Genomic DNA, 18,765 nt, shown 5'->3' on the forward strand with positions numbered 1-18,765 from the left:
GTCTATAGTCTAGTCTATAGTCTAATCTATAGGCTAGTCTATAGTCTAGTCTATAGTCTAGTCTATAGTCTAGTCTATAGTCTAGTCTATAGTCTAGTCTATAGTCTATTCTATAGACTATAGTCTAGTTTATAGTCGTAGTCTATAGTGTAGACTATAGTGTATACTATAGTATAGTCTATAGTCTAGTCTATAGCCTATCTATGGTACAATCGATAGCCTAGTCTATGGTACAATCGATAGTCTAGTCTATATTCTAGTCTATAGTCTAGACTGTATTCTAGTCGATAGTCTATTATATAGTCTAGTTAATGGACTTTTCTATAATGTAGTCTATAGTCTTATCTGTAATCTTGTCGTTAGTCTACTCTACTATATAGTTTTTGTCTAGTCTAGTCAATAATGTAGTCTAGTCTATGGTCAAGTATGTAATACAGTTTATAATCTATTATAAAATCGAGGCTATAAACTTCTATATAGACTTTTCTATGACCTAATATATAGTCTAGTCTAGTTTATTCTGTAATTTTACCTATAGTATTGTCTACTGTATAGTTTTATTTATAGTTTAGTATTAGTAGTAGTCTAGTTTATAGTATAGTTTAAAGTATAGTCATTTCTAGTCTATTGTCGAGTCTATAGTTTAGTCTATAGTCTATAGCCAAGTCTATATACTAGACTATATTTTGAATATTGGTGCATAGTCTAACCGCTTTTGATACAAATTCTCTAACTTTTTGGATAAAAAAGAATAGTTTTTCTTTTCTTTTTTAGCAGAGAAATTATTTATATTTATTTCATTGTATTTACCCTTGTATTATTTTAAGATGTTTCATTCGTATATATACTAATAAAAATAATTTCGATATCAGTGTTTGGTTGATGATAAAGGAGGATGTTTCTGCATAACATTTGTAATTTGTATGCAAAAGTAGTTAAGCATATTAATGAAATTTAAAGCTATTTCAAAATAAATATAATATAAGTTGTGACGTCAGACAATAATAAAAAGTATTTTTTAGATAAATATAAAAAAGTATATAAATAGTATAATCACTACTTAAGCTATTTTTCAAATAAAATACATAATTCTACTAACAGCAGCTATTTTTGGAAAATAATAAAATTTAAGCAAATATAAAAAAATAATACAAAAAATGTTATTAATAGAAATGTTAATAATAGAAATAACATTTTATTTTCAAGAAAATAATAAAATAATTGACCACCAAAAGTTCCAATGCAACATAAACATAAACTTTGGTAAGTACTTACCTAAACAACCCTTTGTAAGCTAGAGTGGTATGTATCATCTGCTTTGTTAAAATAATATCTTTAATTGCAATTGTGTAAAAAATTTTAAAATTATTACCCCTGCGTATTAAGGCCAAGAAAACTATATGAATACAGAAGTAAATATGAATAATGCTACGTCCTATAGCATATTAAAAATATTCTATTTAATTTTGCTGCTTTAATTGATTTGCAATACTAGACTTAATACAGTCAGCTTAAAATGTAGGGCGCACCTAATATGGTTTAGAACGATATAACTACGTGATTTGTATTAAAACATCAGTAAATGGCCTTGATCTATTCTATTAAATACTATAAATCTTAATTGTAACAATTAATACTCATATAAAGACAATTATTTTTTGAAGTCTCCTACATGTGTTCATTGTACATGTATGACGTAGCATGTGTAAGGAGAACTGAAACCCTGCAGTTCAAGATAACTATATTCTAAGGTACAGACTAGACTATACTATAAATTAAACTATACATAGACTATAGACTAGACCATACCCCAAACTATATATAGACTAGAATATAGACTACAATATAGGTTAGACTATAGACAACAATATAGACCAGAATATAGACTAAACTATAATCTAAACCTTAGCCTAGTCTATATACCACACTATACACTAGACAATAGACTACGCCAGACTATTCACTAGACTAGACTATAGACTAGACTATAGACTAGACTATAGACTAGACTATAGACTAGACTATAGACTAGACTATAGACTAGACTATAGACTAGACTATAGACTAGACTATAGACTAGACTATAGACTAGACTATAGACTAGACTATAGACTAGACTATAGACTAAACTATAGACTAGACTATAGACTAGACTATAGACTAGACTATAGACTAGACTATAGACTAGATTATAGACTAGACTATAGACTATAGACTAGACTATAGACTAGACTACAAACTAGACTACAGACTAGACTATAGTCTAGACTACAAACTAGACTACAGACTAGACTATAGACTAAACTAGACTATAGACTACACTTCAGACTAGACTAGACTATAGACTAGACTATGGACTAGAATATAGACTAGACTATATACTAGACAATGGACTAGACTATATACTAGACTAAACTATAGATTAGACTGAATGCTAGACTATGCTATAGGCTAGACTAGACTATAGATTATATTATAGATGGAACTATGGATAAGACTTGAAGAGACTAGACTATAGACTAGACTATAGACTAGAATATAGACTAGACTATAGACTAGACTATAGACTAGACTATAGACTAGAATATAGACTAGACTATAGACTAGACTATAGACTGGACTATAGACTGAACTATAGATTAGACTACATACTAGGCTATAGACTAGAATGTAAACTAGACTTAAGACTAGAGTATAGACTAGAGTGTAGACTAGACTATTGACTATATTATAGACTAGACCAAAAGCTAGACTATAAACTAGACTACAGACTAGACTATAGATTATACTTTACAATGGATTAGGCTATAGACAATACCATAGACTAGACTATCAGTAGACTATAGACTAAACTATGGACTAGATTTTAGTACAGACTTTAGACTAGAATATAGACTGGACCATGTACTGGACTACAAACTAGACTATACTATAGACTGCTCCATGGTTTAGAATATTAAGTAGACTAAGGGCTATATTTTGAGCTAACTTTAACGTCTTTTTTTAGTAAGGAGCTTTGGTTTTTCCGAAATTAAAATCTTTTTGGGTAAATTCGTAATCATTAAATCTTTATTTTCACAGCAATTTTTTGGGGAATTTTTAAATTTTAAAAGTTCTATATAAAAAACAATTAAACTCCAAAGTGCAACGTCCCATTCATGAGAATTAGCATAACTTTCAAATATCTCTAAAGTGTTAAAATAACCATAGATATTATGATGATAATATTGAAAACAAAACTATAGCAAAACGAAAACAATAAATAGAAAATAAAAAAGAAATAAGAATAAATACAAAATATAAAATGTGCTTAATTGTTAATGCTCTTCAAGTACCAAAAAAACGTACAAAGAATTCTTAAACACCCAGATCTAAAATAATAAAGGCAAAAATATCTTACATAATTTCAAAATAATAACAAAAAAACAAAATATCTTTAAATAGCAAAAAATAAAACATCCTATTTGGAAAGAAAGAAAAAAAATCAAAAATCAAATTTGCAATTTCAAAATCGAAGAAATTTTTGCTATATAAGATAAGCTACTCTAGCTCATCAGTGTCATACATTCTTTTAGCATTTCCTAAAGAATACCGCGTAATATCAATCTCAAGTCAAAATGTTCAAATTATTCGCTGTCTGCTTTTTGGCTTTGTTCGCCGTTGCTTTTGGTGCTGCTAAGCCCGCTTTCTTGGCTGCTGCTCCCGTTGCCTATGGTGCTCCTTTGGCTTATACTGCCGGTGTTGCTGCTGTTCCTGCCGCTTATACTGCTGGTTATGTTGCTCCCTATGCTAGCACCTACAATGCCTACACTGTTGCCCATACCGCTGCCTACCCTGCTGCTTATGCTGCCGCCCCCGTAGTTGCTGCTGCTCCAGCTGTCTATCATGCTGCTCCTGTTGTAGCCGCTCCTGCTGCTCGCGTTGTTGCTGCTCCAGCTGTTGCTTTGTTGAAGAAGAAGAAGAAGTAAAGGATTTATAGATGAAAAGGAACTATGATCGGACGGACTAAATTAATAGAGTGAAATGTAAATAATTTGGAAAAAACGAAACGAAAGAAAAAATAAATTAGAAAGCTGTATGTGTTTAAGAAAATTATTTTTGTGTTTTTTTTTTTTTCTTTTAAATTTAAATAATAGTGATTCCATTTTTTAACATTACAAATATATAATTGGATTTATTGTAAAAGTTGAATGGCTAAAGATTTCTAAACTTTTAAAGATCGAAATCTTTCTAAACTAACACCATTATTAGACCTGGTTCACACTAGAAAACTTTTGATTTTGTGTGTGAGAGAAAGAGAGATATTTCTTTCTCTTTCTCTTACACACAAAAATCAAAAGTTTCCCAAAATAGTTTTCTAACTATTACTATCTATCTAAGAAACTTCAACCAACTGACCAGCCAGGGCATAGTTTTTTGGGCAACTAAGAACCACATACCAGATTATGTAGTTTCCTGGTTCGACCACAATGTATATCCGAGGAGTAAAGTTACATCACCAGTTTATAGTACCGGCAGACTAGAGAAACTGGTAACAAGTTTTTCACATCCAATGATGTTGGTCTTACAACCATCTAAGTCGAATTAATAATGTCCGTCTGTATGTCCATATAAACATACCAGCAAAAACAAAACGAAGTAGGTACTTCCAAAATAATACCATTTAGAACCACTTCAAAAGCAGCACTATGTGAATATTTTACCTTATTTATTTATGTATTTGTAGTATTCTTTAATACTACAATTTTACTTCCCAATAACTTCCATAAAAAGAACATAAAATTTACTTCTTGAGAATGACTTTAGATGTAGTGAATTGGGAATCAAATAAAAGGGACATTTCTTCTGGTGACGAGCCTGTTTAAAATCATCACTTCTTCAGGTCTTTTTCAGAACTTCCATTAAGCCAATACTACTTATTTTTCGCTTCTTAGGAAGTTCTTTTTTTTTGGGATTGCTATTCTCCAAAGAACGAATCGGATTGGATATCTTTAAAATTGGTCTATTGTTTTGCCTATCCCTTATACAACAATATCCCTGCTTTAAAGCTCATTAATATATTAAATGTTCTAGTATATCTCCAAAAAAACCTTAATTTTATATAAGTAGATGATACTGCTGATTTTCGTAGTGATCGGGTGTAATTTGACCCCCCAAACAAACTACCCTTCAGAAAATAATTTGGTGGTTAAAATTCATTTATAAACCCTAATATTTTGATAAAATTCTATATAAATAACACCAATGTAAACTTAAATCCCTCTAGCCGAGATCAGTTGTGCATCTGATGACGTGGTAATTTGGTCATTTGTTTGAGGGCATTATCAATACCAAACAAACCTTACCTGTAAGAAATATTTCTGAAAAATTTCAACCCCCTAGCTCTTATCGTTCGGACTCTATCGTGCTTTCAACAGACTGGCAGACATGGCTAGATCGTATTAGAATTTAATAAGTACCCAGAATATATATATCTTTATGGATCTATAATCGATATTTCGATGTGTTACAAACGGAATGACAAAACCTATAACACTATATAATTTTTGCAACCAATCATTATTTGAAATCAAAAATGAATTCATTAAAATAACCTACAAAGTAAGAGATCACATGTGGCACTAATATATTGTTCTGTATTATGAACTGTTGAGATCTGGTCAGACCATCATAGGTAACCCGCAGTTAGAAAATTTCGAAAAAGTAATTTGGAAATTTTTCGACAAATATTAATAATGTATAATGTTTTGATTCGGCTAGTAACTTAATGAAAATATAAGTGGACTTGATACCTTCAGATTTTTAATAAAATATCTAATTTTTTTATAAAAAAATATTTTATTTTTAAATGTTAAAAATTTCTTTGTAAAACTAAAAATATATTCAAACTCAATAGAGTTCAATATAAACAAAAATTGTAAGACAATTTATTGTAAAAAAAAATTACAAAAAATGTCTATGGTTCCATTAAAACATTGTCCAAATCCTATATCCAGTCCTTTTTTCCTTAATAAGCTACAACTTGTCTTTATGACTCTACAACTTAACGTAGATAAGCAGCGGCAGCATAAGGATAGGCAGAATAACCGGCGGTGTAAGGATAAGCACCATAAGTAGCTGCAACGGGAGCAGAGTAGGCGGTGTAGGGAGAGTAAGCAGAATAGGCAGAGTAGGCGTAGGGAGAAGCCACTACAGCGGGGCTAGCCATGGCGCATGCGAAGATGGCGAACAAGCAGACAATGAACTGTAAAAGAAGTAGAATTATTAGTGAATCCTTGTAATCTAAGGGAAATTAGAAAACATTAAATGAAATTTTTGAGGCCATTTAGATAATTTTAAGGATGTGAAATTATTAAGTTGGTTTGGAACTTTGGAAGCAATTAACTTTTGGATTTTTTTACACAAAGCTTTAAGTTAAACTTTTTATGATTTAAGCACTACTTATTAAGACTTTAAATAGTTCATTTTTGAAATTTTAGAATAAAATTTTTCTTTTTAAAAACTTACGAATTTGAACATTTTGAAGTTGTTGTTTGGTAGTTTTCTGAAGTTCTAGGTAAACTGATGATGTTACCTTATAAATCACAAGTTTTTATACAAATTTCAAATTTTGGCTTAAACTAACAAAATCTTTCGAATTATATTCTAGCCATTAGATAGAATCATTTAAACAATAACAATCAAAGGGTAGAACTATTTAAAATTTTGACTAAATTTATAATTTATTTAAAATTAGTAATGCAAACCAGGTTCTTGCTAAACTTTACTTTGTTATTGTAATTATTTAACTAATTTTTTGCGTAGTTGGCTTAAATTAATTTTGTTATTGTAAAGTAATGATTTTTATCAATAATCAAATCGATAGAGTAAAAAATTTAAATAAAGTAAAAGTTAAGATTCTTAAATTCTTAAAAATTGTTTGATTAAACAAACAATAAGTTTGAAAAATACTTTATTTTTTGTTAAACAAAACTATAATAAAAGTATTACAAAACAATAAAAAAACAAGTAAGAGATTAGAGTCGAGCGAGGCCGATCATATAATATCATACACCTGTTACAAAAAGTAAAATATGAATTAGTTTTCATAATAAAACACTAAAGTTGAATTGTACCTTGCCTCGGATATACATACTTAAGCTATTTATTGTTAAATAGAATTGTGGACATTTAAGTCAAAATTTGAAGGGAGCATTTTATAGAGACTAGGATTAAGGTCATCAAGGCAACTTTTTATCGAGATATGAGTATATTAAACATAATTATGGACTTAAAAGCCCTATTCGGCGGGTTGACTTGTATGGGACTAAGTGAAATTATGGACCGATGTTAACTATTTTCAATAGGCTTTGTATTCCGTACTATAGAATATAATGTGCCCAAATTGCGACATGTAGTTTGATTACAGGGTTTACAATTCCTATTCAGGGGTTCAGTTGTATGGGGGCAAGGTGAAATAATGGACCTATCTTTCCCATTTTCAATAACCTTCGTCCCTGGGACAATTGAAGATCAGTACCAAATTTCATTGCATTATCTGCAAAATTGCGACCTGTAGTTTGATTGCAAGGTTTATATGGATGGACTGACAGATGGACGGACATATCTAAATCGACTCAGAAACTGATTAAAAGCCAGTTGGTATACTTGGCATGGGACCAATATTATGGTGCGTTACAAACATCAGAACAAACCCAATATACCCTCCCTACTAAAGTGGAGTAGGGCATAAAAAGTTAAATTATTTGCATTGTAATTACCCAGGAAAAATGATTTAAAATACTAACATTGTCAGTATCAGTTACAAATGGTAGTTAATTTAAACATTTAAGGAAGTTAGTACATCAAATGCATAGAAATCCACCAAGGCCACTACGAATACTGTAGTGCGCTTTTTTCCGGAAGAAATGTTCACTTAGTATATTATTTTTCAATGTTGAGAAACTCAGTTTCCTGGACGTAATTCCCAAGAATTTTTTAAGCAGTGTTAGTCAGGACGGAATAACATCTCTTCCAAGGTACTGAGTGCTCCAAGGTTTCACTTTCCTCTCCACATGCTCAACATTCGTCTGAAGCCGTACTGCCAAATTTGTATAGATGTGCATGTAATCCAGTGTGTCCACCTAGAATACGTACTGTATATATATATAGGATATATTTTTAATTCAGCTTTTGCTTGTAATCCTGTGTGTCCACTCAGAAAACTATACCGTCATGGTTTAGCCTTTGTCACCCGCACTGCCAATTTTGTATAGATGTGTTTGTAATCCTATCGCATCATAGAATCTCTGTGATACTACCTACCATTTCATTACTCCAAGAAGCCTTATGAGATTCTCTCACTTATATTTTAAATTCAGCTTTTATTGCGTCGAATAGTTTAGCGTGTGTCGGGTTAACTACCTCGAGCTCCCTTACCTTTAAAGCTATAACATTTCTGGTATCCATATGATGTAAACCTTAGCTCTGGCAGAGTATTCACTTAAAGCTTTCTTATGATTCAATACGGTCTTAGACTTAATTCTATCACCTAATATAGCCCTGATTTCCTTCTGGCTGCCGGTTAATATATTAAGGGCTGTTTGTATCATCTTGTCCAGGAAGTAATGTTCAGTATATGCTGAAATATTTGTCATTCTTGTGAAAAGAAAGATTTCCATTTTCACCGGTTGATCCCAGCTAAATACCTATTCAGAGCTCCTTCAGCTCTTCTATAAAAGTAATTTGGATCATTTCTCTTTAAAAATCATTACGACGGTCTGCATAGCAGACAGGTCAAAGTACTTTATCATTTAAGGCCCTAGGAGGCTATTAATCGTGGTAACCTAGACTAGGTTAGGTTATTACAGGTAGCAGATTTACTTGGGTCCATGTTGATTCCTTTGTAAGAGTATCTGTAAAAAAAAGAGAGATAGGGAAGAGTGGAAAAATAGAGACAGTAGCAAAAAATAAAACAGCCTACTGCTGCGGTCTTTGAAGACCAAGAAGATATTTAGAACCCAGAGTAATGGTGACAAAATGCCACCCTGTGGTATACCGAGAAATATATTATATCGTACATCTCGCAGCTTACCCATCAGTTCCTTAGTATTTTAAAACGGCTTCCACCGATCTATAGTCATTACATAGCATACCGCCAGTATATACAGTTTCGTTTAAAACGGCTTCCACCCATCTATAGTAAAGACTCTAGATTCGTCTATTATATTGATTACAGATTAGTCCAGATTCTTAATATATAGGCAAGTATATAATCTTGATTTACAGACTGGTCTTGACTGTAGACCAGTCTGTAGTCTTGAATATAGATTAGTCTATAATATTACCTATAGACTAGTCTGTAATCTTACATATAGACTAGTCTATAATCTTGACTATAACTTCTCTATTATATTGACTATATAAGCTAGTATATATTGTCTATAGTCTCGCCTATAGACCATTTGATTATCTTGTCTATATGCCAGTTTAAAGTGTATATTGTAGACCAGAATTTAGTCTTATTCAGAAATCTTTCTATAGTCTTGTCTTTAAAAGCTTTTATAGTCTTCACTATAGATCAGTCTATAGTCTAGAATATAAACATGTCTATTGTCTTGACTGGTAATAATCTTGACTATAGACTTTCTAAATTCAAGACCAACCCCATTCTTTATTCTTGACTATTGATCAGTCTAAAGTATTGTCTAAAGTCTTGACCACCTTATTGTCTTGACTATATACCAGTCTAAAGTCTTGAGTGTATACCAGTATTTAGACGTGACCAAAATCATTCTATAGTATTGACTATAAAACTTTTAATAGTCTTAACTATAGATCAGTCTATTGTCTAGAAAATAAACATGTCTATAGACTTGACTAAGTAGTAATAAACTTGACTATAGACTTGTATATAATCTTGACCATAGACCAGACTTTAGTCTTCACCAGAGACCATTCTATAGTCTTGACTATAGATCAGTATTAACTAATGATTCGTCTATATTTAGTATTTATTTTTAGCATTTATATTTTATTAAAAATTAAAAGATAATTGAACTCAATAGAGTTCAACATAAACAAAAATCGTAAGACAGCCAATTGTAAAAAAAATTAACGAAATTATCTAACGTTGAGCAGGTCCTTCAGCCAGTTACAGAGTAATATTGTTGTATCATTATAAGATCCTTAAAAGCTGAGCAACAACTTAACGTACATAAGCAGCGGCAGCATAAGGATAGGCAGAGTAGCCAGCGGTGTAAGGATAAGCACCATAAGTAGCAGCAACGGGAGCAGAGTAGGCGGTGTAGGGAGAGTAAGCGGAATAGGCAGAGTAGGCGTAGGGAGCAGCAACAACGGCAGGAGTAGCCATGGCGCAGGCGAAGATGGCAAACAAGCAGACAAGGAACTATAGAAGAGGGAGAAAGAAATGTTATTAATGTTTAAGGAAAAGTTATATAATTTTTGGAATATCTTGTTGAAAAGAATGTCAAATATTTTACAAAAATGTAACATTAAATTTTTGGAACTTTTTTTAAAGAAATTTTATTATTTTTAAATCTTTTGTAGGGAATTTATTTGTTTGACACTTTTTTGAAACATTTGTATTAACTTTAGCTGCTTTTAGCTTAAAGCTTTTTTAAGCTTTTAGTTAAAATTTAAGCACAACTTGTTAATAATTTTTTATAGGAAGCTTTTTTATAACTTTTTTGTTTTTAACACTTTTTGGAAAATTTTAATTAACTTTAGCTGCCTTTAGCTTAAAGCTTTTTTAAGCTTTTAATTAAAATTTAAGCAAAGCTTGTTAAAAAAAATTTTTACATTTAGTTATTCTGTTTTATTCCTACTTTTAGACACTTACGAATTTGAACATTTTGATGTAGTTTTTTTTGGGAGGGTTTTCGTTGATAGTTTTCTAAAGTTGTAGGTAAACTGATGATGTTCCCTTGAATGTCGTAAGCTTTTATACAAAATAAATTTTTAACAAAAAAAAAAAAAAAAAAAAATAGTAAAAATTTCTAGAATTCTTTTTTAGCCATAAACAAAAGGGTAAAACTATGCAAATGTTTAAAGAATTTATGTTTTACTTAAAATTAATAATGCAAACCAGGTTCTTAAAAACTTTACTTTTATTATTATAATTTTTTTTTTTAATTTTTCTCAACATTTTGCGTTCTTAGTTCAACATAAATTTGTTGCTGTTTATCAATAAAACGAAATCGACAACAAAATCCATATAAGTAAAGGTTCTTGAATTTGTTAAAAAATTTTCTACAAAAACAAAAAAATAACAAAAATATTTTCAAAATAAATTAATTTATTTGTTTTTATTTGTCTTAAAAAAAAAACACAAAGAATAAAAACATAAATTATAAAGAATTGTTGAGTAGTAAAATGAAATGAAGTACGAGTACGAGGAATCATTAAAATGATCAATTTGTCAACACTTTTCTTATTAAAATGTATCTGTTGAATTATATCAACGTGTTATTGTTGTTGTTGTTGCTACTTGTAAAGGTCGTTTATTGTTTTATCGTGTATATATATGAATAAAAACAAATCAGACCAAAAACAGTAACAACAACATCAAAATTATCATATACCTAATAACAATAACAATCACAATAATATTTAATTTTTTTTGTTTTCTGTAATTTTTTTATAACTCTAATATATATAATATATTATATATATAATATATAATATATATATATAATATATATATATATATATATATATATATATTATATATATATATATATATTTGTTCGTATTCATATACTCACCAAGTTGTGATATGCATATTAATTATTACAAACAGCAACAACAACATTACCAACAAAAAAAAAAAGGAACCAAAGCAGGGTTAGGGAATTATAGGAAATGATTTGTTTGAAGCTATTATAAAAAGTTTGGGAACTGTTTGTCTACTATATAAGGAATTTGTTTAGATATTTTAAAATAGATTTAATATAAACTAAACTTGGCCTACAACTATTAAAAACGTTGGTTTAGTAGTAGCAAATTAAAGTTGGGTCAATAAACGAAGGTCGTTTATTAAGTCGTGACAAATGTGAGATGTTTATAGTTCCATTTAAAGTAAATTTATTGGTATATATTTGGTTTAGTGATGTTAAGTTAGAACTTCCTTAAAATATCGGTCAATGAACGGATGACTCAAATTTTCGAAAAAAAAAACAGATGTGTGTCAATGAATTTTCCATATTTATATAACTTTTCATAATTTAACACTAGTTTTTGATCATTAAAGCTTTCATCTAATGAAAAGAAAAGGAGATTTTCTTGTTAAAACCTTTTTTTATGAAAAAGTTTATTTTAATTTAATCGATTTTTTCTAATACGCTTTTTTATTAAGAAATAAGCTTTTTCTATTGAAAAAAAGCTTTTTTTTAATAAAAAAAAGCTTTTTCTAATAAAAACAAAAGAGGCCTTTTTCTTAGCTAAAAAGCTTTTTCGATTTTTCTTGCAACTAAAAAGGATTTTTCCAATGAGAGTGCTTTTGGCAATAAAAAACCTTTTCTTATTGAAATAAGTTTTTTCTATTAATTTCTATAATAATAAAAGCTTTTTTGAATGAAAAATAAAGGGGGTTTTCTTGTTAAAATCTTTTTTAAGATTTTTTTAATATAATTTTTTCCAATAATTGAGCTTTTTGAAATGAAATAAATTTTTTCTATTGAAAACAAGCTTTTTGTAATAAAAAAAGAAAGGGGCCTTTTTCTTGGATGAGCTTGTTTAAATTTCTGTTCTAACTAAAAAGGTATTTTTTCCAATGAAAGAGCTTTTTGTAATGAAACAAGATTTTCTATTGCAAAAACCTTTTCTATTAAAATAAGCTTTTTTCTATTAATTTCTATAATAACAAAAGCTCTTTTTTCAATGAAAAGAAAAGGGGGTTTTATTGTAAAAAGCATTTTTAAGAAAAATTTTAATTTTAATTTAATTAATTTTTTTCCAATAATTGAGCTTTTTGTAATGAAATAAGTTTATTCTATTGAAAAAAGCTTTTTCTAATAAAAAAGTAATGTGCCTTTTTCATGGGTGAAAAACCTTGTTCAATTTTTTTTTCAACGAAAAGGTTTTTTTCTAATGAGAGAGCTTTTTGTAATGAAACAAGATTTTCTTAAAGGCTTTTTTTGAATGAAAATGAAAAGTGATTTTCTTGTTAAAATATTTTTTAAAATTAATTTAATTTTTTACCTATAATTGGGCTTTTTGTAATGAAATAAACATTTTCTATTAAAAAAGCTTTTTGTAATAATATAAATTAAATTAAAAAGTTTTTGTTCTAATGAGAGAGCTTTTTTTGTAATGAAACAAAATTTTCTATTGCAAAAACCTTTTCTATTGAAAAAAAAGCTTTTTAGTGAAAAATCATTTTAAAATAAAAAAGCTTTTTCCAATGAAAAAAACTTTTACAAATAAAAAATATTTTTTCTAATGAAACAAATTAGTTTTAATGAAACATTTTAATAAAAACTGTTGGGTCTTATGAATAGAGCTTTTTTTTGGAAAAATTTCTTTTTAAGAAAAGTTTTCATAAAGGTCAAAGGAGCTTTTGAGATTTTTTTTTGTAAGAAATACATTTTCTAATAAAAAGTCTAAAATTAGATTTCTTTTATATGAAAACTTAGAAACATAAAATTTAACTTGATTTAAATATTATTCATTAGCTTTTTCTAAAGTTTTCCTTATGGAAAAATTTTTTCTAATAAAAAAGTTCCCTTTTCTTGACAAAAACAGTTTTGTTTTTTTTTTTGCGGATAAGGGAGCTTTTGGTAATGAAAAATGATTTTGTATTGATATACGATTTCTTAATAAAAAAAGCTTTTTCTAAGTTGTTTTTATTAATAAAAAAGCTTATGAAAAAGCTTTTTCCAATGAAAAAAAGAAAAGTCTTTTTCTCTATAAAGAAGATTTCTTCTAATGAAATAAATTTTTCTAAAGAAAAAATATTTTTCGAATAAAAAAGAAATTGCCTTTTTCTTTGTAAAAAAAGTGTTTTAAAGGAACAGCTTTATTTAATAAAGAAACATTGAAAATGTACGAACTTTTTCCAATGTAAAAAGCATTCATATAGGAAAAACATTTTCTAATAAAGTTTTTCAAAATTATGTAACGGTTTTTCTAATTATTAAAACTTAAACGAAAAAAAAAATTTTGTAATAAACAAATTTGTAATGATAGCTTCTTGTTAATAAGCAAACTTTTTTTCTAAAGAGTTTATTTTTAATTAAAGAGGTTTTCTAACGAAAAAATCTTTTCCTACAGAAAAAAAAACTTTTCAAAGAAAAATGGTTTTCACAAAAAAAGCTTTTTGTAATGAGAAAACATTTCTATTGATGAAAAAAAGATAATTCTTAAGGAAAAAGCTTTTTCTTAGTTAGCTTTTCATTAATGTATTAATGAAAAAAGCCTTTATTATAGAAATATTTTTTTCAGCTGAAAAGATAAACACATTTTCACATTTTTTAGAAACTTTTCAATCGATTTACAGTTTACATTCTTCACAAACGCATACACAAAAATTGACGGCCCCTGATCTCTACACATACAATTACAACAAATGAATTTTAACAAAAATAAAATGTTTTATTTTATTGTTGTATTATTGTCATTATTATTATTATTTTGTTTTCATTTCAGTTAGTATGTAAACTGTTTTACACACAATTGCAATAAAAGTCCAGTAAATAGTACCTGGCAGTACTTTGTGACTTTGAGAATTATACTTATAAGACTTTAAAATCATAATTATTGTTGTTGTTGTAGTTATAATGTGTAAAAATATATGTTTTTTATTTCATTTATTATAAAATGTGTTAATGTATGGAAGTTACTAGCAGCTACAATGCAAAATAACCTTAAAAAGTTTAAAAAATATAAAATCCACAACTACTTGAAATTCTAATTCAATTCTCATTTAAACGTATTTCGCAACACCCACAACACAAACGAGAATCCACAGTAAACGCTTAAAAATCTAAATAAAAATTCAAAACAAACGTAAAAATTCAAAAACGCACAACAAAAACACCAAAAAAATTTAAAATTTAAATTAAAAAAAAAAAAATATTTAAGTTTTACTTAAAAAAAAAAAAACGAAAAAAAAATTTAAATAAAATGTTTAAATTTGTAAGTTTAAAACGTCATAATAATTATGACATTTCTAATTACGACGAGCATAATAATTTTAATAATAACACTGAACTACCACCACCAACTCCAACTACTACTCTGCTAATGAAAAAACCTCCTATAACTATAATACCTAAAAACTCTCAATCCCCCAAAACTTTGGCCAAAAATCCCCATCCTACAAAAATTACAGATTGTCACGGTAATTGTTATGGCGACAATAATCCTGCCACACATGGTGTCCGCCAGACCGGGAGATCTGGCTATAGATGCTGCGGAGAATGTAGATGTACCACCGGAACATCGTGCTGCACCGCCTCAACCACCACAACAACATCCTGTCCAACCGCCTTACCAGCCCAGAGCCATATTTCCAGCTGCTGCAGTACCGGGTGGACCGCAATACCCCCTATTCTTTTCAACTCCAAACGGCTTTGTACCCTTCGGCAGCATTTACAGTGCCTACCAACCACAGGCCATAGTGCAAAATCCTGCGTTTATCTTGCCTCAAGATCAGCCCCTAACATTGCCAATTGTTGCTGCTGTCTAGTGAAATAACATTAACATTTTCATAAATGTGAATTTGTTAATTTTTTATTATTATTATTATTTAAATTTTTGTATGCATCCTGCTTGTATGTTTTCTTCATATTTATTATTATTATTTTATTATGTGTGCGTATTGTCTATTTAATATTATTTGTATTTTATTATTATAAAATAATTAAAACAAAATACATTTGTAGTTTTAATTAGAACGTGCGTTGCATTTAATTTTATTCTGATTTTAGCATTACGGATTTGAAATTTTGTAGGCATTTTAATCGAAAGCATTTAATCGTGTTTTTGATTTATGTGAGGCTTCCGCATTGTTTTCGATTTTGTTCTATAGGCATCTATGTTTATTAATGGCTATTTAGAATAATTAGAGTAAATTAAACATTTATGACAATTCCAAAATTACGTACATAAATTTTGCGAATTTTTAAGTTGTGGTAGATATAGATAGATATACAGATAGATAGATAGATAGATAGATAGATAGATAGATAGATAGATAGATAGATAGATAGATAGATAGATAGATAGATAGATAGATAGATAGATAGATAGATAGATAGATAGATAGATAGATAGATAGATAGATAGATAGATAGATAGATAGATAGATAGATAGATAGATAGATAGATAGATAGATAAATAGATAGATAGATAGATAGATAGATAGATAGATAGATAGATAGATAGATAGATAGATAGATAGATAGATAGATAGATAGATAGATAGATAGATAGATAGATAGATAGATAGATAGATAGATAGATAGATAGATAGATAGATAGATAGATAGATAAATAGATAGATAGATAGATAGATAGACAGACAGACAGATAGATAGATAGATAGATAGATAGATAGATAGATAGATAGATAGATAGATAGATAGATAGATAGATAGATAGATAGATAGATAGATAGATAGATAGATAGATAGATAGATAGATAGATAGATAGATAGATAGATAGATAGATAGATAGATAGATAGATAGATAAATAGATAGATAGATAGATAGATAGATAGATAGATAGATAGATAGATAGATAGATAGATAGATAGATAGATAGATAGATAGATAGATAGATAGATAGATAGATAGATAGATAGATAGATAGATAGATAAATAGATAGATAGATAGATAGATAGATAGATAGATAGATAGATAGATAGATAGATAGATAGATAGATAGATAGATAGATAGATAGATAGATAGATAGATAGATAGATAGATAGATAGATAGATAGATAGATAGATAGATAGATAGATAGATAGATAGATAGATAGATAGATAGATAGATAGATAGATAGATAGATAGATAGATAGATAGATAGATAGATAGATAGATATATAGATAGATAGATAGATAGATAGATAGATAGATAGATAGATAGATAGATAGATAGATAGATAGATAGATAGATAGATAGATAGATAGATAGATAGATAGATAGATAGATAGATAGATAGATAGATAGATAGATAGATAGATAGATAGATAGATAGATAGATAGATAGATAGATAGATAGATAGATAGATAGATAGATAGATAGATAGATAGATAGATAGATAGATAGATAGATAGATAGATAGATAGATAGATAGATAGATAGATAGATAGATAGATAGATAGATAGATAGATAGATAGATAGATAGATAGATAGATAGATAGATAGATAGATAGATAGATAGATATATAGATAGATAGATAGATAGATAGATAGATAGATAGATAGATAGATAGATAGATAGATAGATAGATAGATAGATAGATAGATAGATAGATAGATAGATAGATAGATAGATAGATAGATAGATAGATAGATAGATAAATAGATAGATAGATAGATAGATAGATAGATAGATAGATAGATAGATAGATAGATAGATAGATAGATAGATAGATAGATAGATAGATAGATAGATAGATAGATAGATAGATAGATAGATAGATAGATAGATAGATATTAGATAGATAGATAGATAGATAGATAGATAGATAGATAGATAGATAGATAGATAGATAGATAGATAGATAGATAGATAGATAGATAGATAGATAGATAGATAGATAGATAGATAGATAGATAGATAGATAGATAGATAGATAGATAGATAGATAGATAGATAGATAGATAGATAGATAGATAGATAGATAGATAGATAGATAGATAGATAGATAGATAGATAGATAGATAGATAGATAGATAGATAGATAGATAGATAGATAGATAGATAGATAGATAGATAGATAGATAGATAGATAGATAGATAGATAGATAGATAGATAGATAGATAGATAGATAGATAGATAGATAGATAGATAGATAGATAGATAGATAGATAGATAGATAGATAGATAGATAGATAGATAGATAGATAGATAGATAGATAGATAGATAGATTAGTTAGTTAGTGTTAGTTAATTAGTTAGTTAGTTAGTTAGTTAGTTAGTTAGTTAGTTAGTTAGTTAGTTAGTTAGGTAGTTAGTTAGTTAGTTAGTTAGTTATTAAGTTAGTTAGTTATTTAGTTAGTTAGTTAAGAGGTTATCAGATAGACCACTTCTATGGAGGCAAGAAGTCATATGAACAACTATCCTATTGGGCTTATTCCACGGCATTTCTTTTTCAATCTCAGGGTGAGCTGCTTAGATGACTTACAACCACCTTGTCGTGGTTCAAGTATTCAAATTATGCAGCCGAAATGCAAAGACACAACGTGTAAATGGGGAGTAGGCAACAGCTCAAATAGACTATACGGGTAATCGAAACACGAATCCATCTATTAAGCTGAGGTTTTGCTTTTAAATCTGGTAGGAACAGAATAATGTAAAACATGTCTGTGAAAGGCTTCTTTTGATTAGAAAAATATATAATATATTGTTCTTAAAAGTTCCTCAATTCCATATATGCTTAAAATCATGTTCTCCGTTCAAAGAGTTGAATAATTGTTTTCTTTAATTCTTTCGGTATAGGTCTAAAAAATTCAGTAGTTTTGACCCTATAGCGAAAAATAACATTTTTTACAATTTATATTGCAGTAACTATTTGAACAGTCAAATT

The 18,765-nt window shown here is 28.4% G+C and overlaps 3 protein-coding genes across 3 annotated transcripts; 2 read left to right on the forward strand and 1 right to left on the reverse strand.

Annotated features, from left to right (window-relative positions):
- The first annotated feature begins 3,539 nt into the window (after positions 1–3,539).
- LOC111681322 (cuticle protein 16.5) lies at positions 3,540–4,087 on the forward strand. The gene has a single exon (XM_023443070.2). The coding sequence runs from the start codon at positions 3,618–3,620 to the stop codon at positions 3,966–3,968; it is 351 nt and encodes a 116-aa protein (XP_023298838.2). The 5' UTR covers positions 3,540–3,617; the 3' UTR covers positions 3,969–4,087.
- Positions 4,088–9,991: 5,904 nt separating this feature from the next.
- On the reverse strand, positions 9,992–10,925 carry LOC111681346. The gene is made up of 2 exons (XM_023443094.2): positions 10,841–10,925; positions 9,992–10,387 (listed from the first exon to the last, which is right to left on the reverse strand). Exons 1-2 carry the CDS (start codon positions 10,850–10,852, stop codon positions 10,187–10,189), a joined length of 213 nt encoding a protein of 70 aa, XP_023298862.1. The 5' UTR covers positions 10,853–10,925; the 3' UTR covers positions 9,992–10,186.
- Positions 10,926–14,786: 3,861 nt separating this feature from the next.
- Positions 14,787–15,814, forward strand: LOC111681347. The gene is made up of 2 exons (XM_023443095.2): positions 14,787–15,135; positions 15,332–15,814. Exons 1-2 carry the CDS (start codon positions 15,124–15,126, stop codon positions 15,686–15,688), a joined length of 369 nt encoding a protein of 122 aa, XP_023298863.2. The 5' UTR covers positions 14,787–15,123; the 3' UTR covers positions 15,689–15,814.
- The last annotated feature ends 2,951 nt before the right edge of the window (positions 15,815–18,765 follow it).

This window comes from Lucilia cuprina, chromosome 5 (genome assembly GCF_022045245.1).
Source record: "Lucilia cuprina isolate Lc7/37 chromosome 5, ASM2204524v1, whole genome shotgun sequence".
In the NCBI taxonomy this organism is placed as follows: domain Eukaryota; kingdom Metazoa; phylum Arthropoda; class Insecta; order Diptera; family Calliphoridae; genus Lucilia; species Lucilia cuprina.

Excerpts from the sequence above, each read along its gene's own strand:
- LOC111681322 (XM_023443070.2), top strand. The coding sequence starts at position 3,618 with ATGTTCAAATTATTCGCTGTCTGCTTTTTGGCTTTGTTCGCCGTTGCT.